Consider the following 7,240-nt stretch of genomic DNA (forward strand, 5'->3'; position numbering starts at 1 on the left):
TAAATAAATGTGTCAAAAGAATAGTATAATCAGGGACAAAGGAGAGTATTGTTTAGACTATGAATAGTCATGGAACACTTGTCCTACTTTAGAATTATTGATCTTAATGTCTATTAAAGGAACTAGAATTTGAATAATACCGTAAACTTGGCAAACATGGAATCAAGTTGGCTTTTGTATTGGTTGTGAATTTTGGTTTGTGCTTTTGTCATCCATGTAATCAAGTTGGCTTAGGAAGTTTTGTATTGGTGTGGGGTCTCTTTTGTCATACATACTTGATAACTATCTCTGCTTGTAATTTTGGTTCCATCCAAAGCATTCCTTGCTTCTCCAAAGAAAAAAAATCCAAACATTGATGCAGCTCATGAGTAAATATACTGGTATGTTAAATAGTTGTCAATTCAAGCAGCAGAAGAGGTACATGAAACAATTTTACATCGGTTGTAATACAGATCCCAGGTGTCCCGAGACCACTTTTTTCACCGAGTCTGTTCGATATTAAACCAAAATTGGTCAAAATCTTAATATATTCAATACCTATTACTTACACCAGTTTCACAATTCACTTCCAGAAGTGATAATTTGAACCCACAAGCACATAGAAAAAATCATACGAAATAACATTATTCACAAAAAAACCCTGTGAGGTGTGGATACTACATTTTTCTGTTCCGTCTTTTCTTGCTGTAAACATATTTTTAAATGAATATGGATTTTCATCTCTCATGTACTGCTACTTATATAACAGGTGGTAGCAATGTAAGCTTCTCGACACTGTTTCAACCCTCAAACGTGATATAGCTTAATGATCTGGTCTATCTTAGCTCGACAAACGGGGCAACCCCAATTCTTTGTTTTAACCTCATTCAAGCAAGACATGCATCCAGCAACATGGCCACAGGGTATGCATGCCCCTTCAGCTGGAGCATCTAAGCATATCACGCACGTTGAACCACTTCCACCAGCAGTTTTCCCTTCTTCATTAGGTAGCTTCTCAACTACTGGAGATGATGATACATCAACAGGGCTCAAATCAATTGACGGATAATGAACCGGGCCATCTAATTGAACCTCATCAGCAAATGGAGGAGCTGATGGATTCAAATCCAGACCGCTAGTAGTATGGCCAGCAGAAACATTGTCATCGTTCTGGACATGTTGAGTATTGCCACCTGGAACAGCTACAGATTCACTATCATTTATATTTGGTGTGCCAAGAAAACCTTGCACTGCACTCACTCCATTGATGGAAGAGCTTGCTTCAGAGTTTGGCTGGGCATCAGGAAAGCTTGGCCTCTCGTGAAGAACATGCTGAATAGATGCTTGGATAGCCATAGCCAATTCTGGGTCTTCAGCATCAGGTGGTGCTGTTGGTGGAACTGTAGGCTGATTATTATGCAAAAATGCTGGACTTACCTGGAAAAATCAAAAGTTCAGGGAGCATTATGCAGGGAACAAGCCACTTATGTTACACATCAAATGTTTATTACTTCATTATCTGCAAACCTTTGCAAAAATCATCTGGGTTGCAAATGACTAAAGTGAAATTAAAGAAAAATATCCTAACTTATTTTATTAATCAATATGAAAATAAACAGTTAGAAACTGGATGCAAGAATTATGTACTTCAAAAAAATAAAGGAAATAAAGAAAATGGGAAGACCGTGGTATACTAATTTATGCTTTGAAGATTTGTATAAACACTGAAATCAAGGTCAAGTGTCAGGAAATAATAATTAAACTAACATTTGATGGGAAGGTTATCACTTATCACTATCCGAATGTTTGCACCATTTATTGGTTTTCAGGAAGGAAAAAAAATAGATTGAGAAATCTTGCATTATAACTGAACTGATTTGGTAGATATCATAAAGCAAATCAAATACTGATTTTTTTATGATCGAAAGGATCCCTCCATCTTTTAGTATATTCACTGAGCACCAAATGCTGCAAAGCTAGAGCAAATCGCAGAAAATTTTAATTTGGCCACTCTAGCATTTTTCAAGATAAAGAAAATAATTATCAACAATGAAATAATATCTTTTTATAGAGAAAACACAAATTACTCTCCTTCTTTCATAACAGACCCAGAGTGAGAATGTAGGCTATTTACTAATTTACAAATTGTCCTTAATCCAAAAATTTAGCAGTACATCATTTTCCTGCAATTAGTTTTTCAAACTTCTGGGCTGATTTCGAGCAAAATCTTTTTCCCAATTCCCAATTTGTTCATTGATCTTTGAGCTACTTTCCATCTAGGAAAAAAATCCCTCTATAGTTTGAAGTTCCCTCTAAAGTCAAGTCCTTTATTTGGAATGTGGTGCTTAATAGAATTAATATTTAATGTTGTGTAGGTTCTCCTAGGCCATATAATTCCCTCCCACCCCCTGACATCTGTGGTATGTATACTGGCACTCGGAATCAACTCCAGTCCTCACATGTTTTTACAATGTTTCTCTTAGAAATTCAGTGTTCGCTATTTCTTGTGAATGTTAGGCATACCTTGGATCAAAAAACAGCCACCACCAAAGTATTTTTCCCACTAGACGGGGTTAGAGATACATGGATCAAATAATGCCATAATATCCTATCATAATCATGTCTGATGACTGACCATTTAAATATAAGTTCTATCAATTGTTTGGCCTATAGTTTTTCTTAGATCCCTTTACCAATATTTTATGATTAGTTTTATATGTTTTGGACTTGGTAGAATATAGTGTAAGTTTGTGTCAATTTGTAATTCATGCTACATTTTGGTGCGTATTATGGTTGAGTGTAACTCAACATTTAAGGAGGTTCCTTTGGGACAGTACTGATATAGAGATAAGATTAGATGCTTGGTTTCTATTTGGTCTAAAGAACTTGGACATTTTAAGGGAGTCTCCCTAACACATATGTTGAGGGATTTGGCAGCTTTGGACCATTGATGTTTTGATTTTTGCTCTATAATAAAGAGGATTTCTTATACTCCAAACAGAATAACATCAGTATATATCAGTAATCACATGTGACAAACCTGCGGCATTCCTTTGCAAGCATTAGAAAACCAGGTAAGTTGTTGCCTGTCGTTCTCACTTGCAGGCCCAAATTTAAGGCGTGTTCCTGAAAAGGCGCACATAAAAATCAACAGAATCGAAGTCAGTCAAGAAGCAAGGAAGCATTTCCTGTATGGAAAACCATAGTTCTAAAAAATCAAAGGGTAAATACCATGTATAAAGTAAACATAAATTCGAACAACATACATAAATACTCAAAAACAAAAAAGTACACAAAAAATTAAAGGGACAATCAAAACTTAATAATTATAATCAACTGTGTCGTTTCCCATCAAAATAAGCTTTCAATGTAATCAAAATGACATCCCATCAAAAAAAGACAAAAACAGGTCTAAAAGTAAACAAAACAACCCACATGGGTTGGCCTGGTGGTGTAGTCTTTGGGACCTTGGCGTGTGCACCTCACAAGGTCTCAGTTTCGAATAATCCTAGTGCAAATTTCGGGCTAGCCCACCCCTCTGGTGGACAGTGGAATCGGTCTCCCGGATTAGTCGGTCCTTGGACCATATACCGAGTTTACAAAAAAAAAAAAAAACTTAAACAAAACATGAACAGAAACAGAAAGGAAGGAAAAAAACAAAACGAACCAAGAAGAACTCAAACATAAACATAAAGGTAGGAGAATACAACCCTTTGCACAGAAACAGAGCAAAGGACAACAACAATGGCAGAACACAAAATAGAGAAGAAGAACTTGGACGAGAGCAAGGCAACAATGGCAGAACTCAAACTCCAAGGAACGATCGCGGAACGATCGCAACACGAAGAGAAGAAGAATGAAAAGAAGAGCCACAATTGAACAATATACCCTCAACAAATTAAAAAAGAAAAATTAGGGTTTTTAAGAATTTTCACCCAAAATTGCAATAGCCGCCATCAAACCGATACGGTAGCAGGATTGTGCCGCGATGGTGCCGCTTTTCAACAGCTAATAGCGGCCGCTATTGACGCTACTCTCAATGGTGCTTCACGGGCCTATGGCGTAGTAGTGGAGGATTGCGCCCCAACGCTACACCATTATAGCACGCTATTGACAACATAGCTCTAGAATAAAGCTTTAATGAGTTTATGATTGCAGGATCAAAACAGACTTAATCACACATAAACTCATTTTTTTGTCAAACTCACATAATTTCAAGTAAACGTACAAAAACAAGTGAACTATAGATTATACCAGTGCGTTTCAAAATTTGGATTTGCATTTGGTTTGGGCCTCAATTTCCCTTATCTTTCTCTACTCTTATCACCATTATTAATATAGGAAATAAGGGATATAAATTGAAGCTTTAGATACACATACCTCAGTACTTCATAAAAAATTCCCTTATCTTTCTCTCCATTAATTTTTCTCTTAAATATACACTAGTGTATCTACAACTTTCTAGTTCTAGTGGTATAACAAGACATAAATACCCAAAACTAATTGTGACAAGGCATGGATGACCAAAACGAAAAAATGAAGATAGACATGAAAAGAAAAAGAAGTAAGTGTAGGAGATTTACTGGTAGTCTTATCACTAATTGCCACTGACGGATCCGACTGACGAAGCTTTGGTTCTTCTAAATTGGCCTTCCACAGAGGAATAATTGTACGGGGTCGTGCATCCTGCTCATTTAATTAGATGCTTTGTGAGAACATACAAATAGGTAGATATATAATGATATGGGAATAATATCTAGCCAAATGAAAAGCACCAACTCGATTCTTTAGTTTTAATTGTAAACTAAAAACTAGTAAATACAAGCATTTCAATGTCCCTGTAATAGTTTAACATTTTTCCACGTAGTAGAAAATTAAAATAAGGTAGTAGTTCAAACTTCTTCCTGTCAATGGAACATAGACTTACTATTTATTATTTTGTGTGTGTGTCTGTATATGTGAAAGTATAATTTAACTAATTATGGAGTACCTGCAAAGAAGCATATACGGCAAGCTCCAACTTGTAAGGCGTGGTGAGAACACGGGAGCCTACTGGTAAAACAACCACCCAACTGCGAAGAAGATTGACAAATGAACATAATCACAATTTTTTTTTTACAAAACTAGATTAATTAGCCATAACATAGAAAATGCAGAAGTGAACTGCGATGCTTCAACATGTCACATCATACTCACACTTTTCTCGATACCAAATTAGGAGCTACAACTTCAAGAAATCCAGGTCCATGAAACTCCCGCAGCCAACCAGAGAACAAGCATATATGACTCTGCAAACAGTACCCATCATTTTAAGAACTTATGTACTTACGTAACAAGATAAAGAGATGAAAGAGAAAGCAATCAGCCCATTCAACTTCACACAGTACCACAATAATAAAACGTTAAAAAAAGTTTAAATGCTACCTCAATTACACGAACAACATTGCTGTTTCCTTTAGCCCTGGCAACCTCAAGAGGAGTTTGACAATCATCATTCATGAGCAAAGGATTGGCTGGAAAGTTGAACAGTAAATCCCATATTAATAACATTTATTGGAGTCTCTAAAATTCAAACCATTTCTGAAATATAGACACTTGACCATACCTCCATGTAAAAGAAGTAACTTAACAATACTTTCAAGTCCCCTTTTAGCTGCATGATGCAACGGAGATCCAGCATGACGACCTAAACAGTAGTTGAAAGTTTAGTTTCAGTTTCCACTACGATATGTGCCCGTAAAAATTAAGGATAACAGCAGAAACAAAAGATCATATAAACTGAGGAATGTGGAAGCTCATCCTCCCAGAAAACATTATCTTACTTCAATACTTCATTATAACAAATTCTGTAGAGTAACTTTTAGTACTAAGCATATGTTTGGATCCACTTTTGAGGAGTCCAAATTGATCCTGGAAGTGTAGAATTGATTTGACATATTTGGTTACTCGCTTGTTGAGTTGATTCTAACTTGAAGCTAGAAATTGTAGCTTTTGATTCTATAATTGATTTTTATACTCAAATGACATGAATGTATCCAAACATAAGCTTTTAACCGGAAACAATTTTACAGAATCAATTCACTTAAAATCAAACACGCACTAAATATCAAGTTTTGTCCAATGGCAATTAACCACAACATTCATGTTTCTTACAAATTACCAACCATTTAATTCCAATCATAATAGTCAGCATAATTTGCTAATAAGCTAATTACCGGAATCCAAAACAATAACAAAACAAAATGAGACGAATACCAGGGCGGTACGCATTGACATTGGCTCCAAGTTCAATCAAAGTCTTAGCAACATTATAAAGCTCAGGATTCATACAAGCAACAATCAAGGGTGTTTTTCCTTCTCTATCCATCCACTGCATAAAAAATAAAAAAAAAATCATATCAATCAACAACAAAATCCAATGGATCAAAACCATTAACCACAACCCATCATCATAACTATCATAACAATCATAACATTAACATTTTTTATGGAAAATTTAGCAAAAATTAATTTACCTCAAGACCTGCACCTTCTCTATGAAGGGCTTTAATTCCATCGGAATTCCCATAACTGACTTGCTGGTAGAGCAATTCGCTTTTCGATTGCCCTTGTCCCATCACAAAAATTACAAATTTACTAATTCAAATTCAAAATCAGATTTTTTTTTTTTTTTAGGGTTTATAATTTATAAATTCTGCAATAAAGGAATATTTTTTGGGGTATAAATAAACAAATAGAGATGATATAATAAGTGGGGTTTGAATTGAATGAGAAAATGATTTTCCAGGAAAATTTGAAAATTTCCTGGAAAAGTAGTATAGATAGAGTGAGAAAATGGGGAAGAAGATAAAATATAATTAGGGGAGAATGTTGGGGCTAAAGATGTAAATATGCAGAAAATGATAATAATGTATTAATGTGACATGACATGTTTGTTTGGACCGTGTTGGTTGGGAGGCGATTTCTTAGGGAAGAAGGAAATGGACGCTTTCTAGGATGTAGGAACAAGTGAAGGAACATCTTTCGTCAAAAAAAACAAAGTGAAGGAACATCTCACCTTATTACGGTCTAGCAATACCAACACTATTTTACAACTGTTTAAGATATACTATTCGTTTAATTTGCTAAAAAAGTAAGTACTCCCTCCGTTTTAAAATGAGTGTCGTTTTAGGTGTTTATACACATATTAAGAAATGTAATGATTAAAAGAAAGAGAAGGGTTATTTTACCAAATTATCCTTGCTAACTATTAGTTAGTTTT

The 7,240-nt window shown here is 35.2% G+C and overlaps 1 protein-coding gene across 1 annotated transcript; it reads right to left on the reverse strand.

Moving 5' to 3' along the window:
- Window positions 1-498: 498 nt before the first annotated feature.
- LOC146956767 (putative E3 ubiquitin-protein ligase XBAT35) lies at window positions 499-6,807 on the reverse strand. The gene is made up of 9 exons (XM_085731334.1): window positions 6,495-6,807; window positions 6,235-6,349; window positions 5,585-5,665; window positions 5,404-5,492; window positions 5,176-5,267; window positions 4,970-5,051; window positions 4,563-4,665; window positions 3,020-3,105; window positions 499-1,416 (listed from the first exon to the last, which is right to left on the reverse strand). The coding sequence occupies exons 1-9, from the start codon at window positions 6,594-6,596 to the stop codon at window positions 787-789; spliced, it is 1,380 nt and encodes a 459-aa protein (XP_085587460.1). The 5' UTR covers window positions 6,597-6,807; the 3' UTR covers window positions 499-786.
- Window positions 6,808-7,240: the final 433 nt, after the last annotated feature.

The sequence above is a fragment of the Medicago sativa genome, chromosome 1 (assembly GCF_051527215.1).
Source record: "Medicago sativa cultivar Bolivia chromosome 1, Bolivia_mono, whole genome shotgun sequence".
In the NCBI taxonomy this organism is placed as follows: Eukaryota; Viridiplantae; Streptophyta; class Magnoliopsida; order Fabales; family Fabaceae; genus Medicago; species Medicago sativa.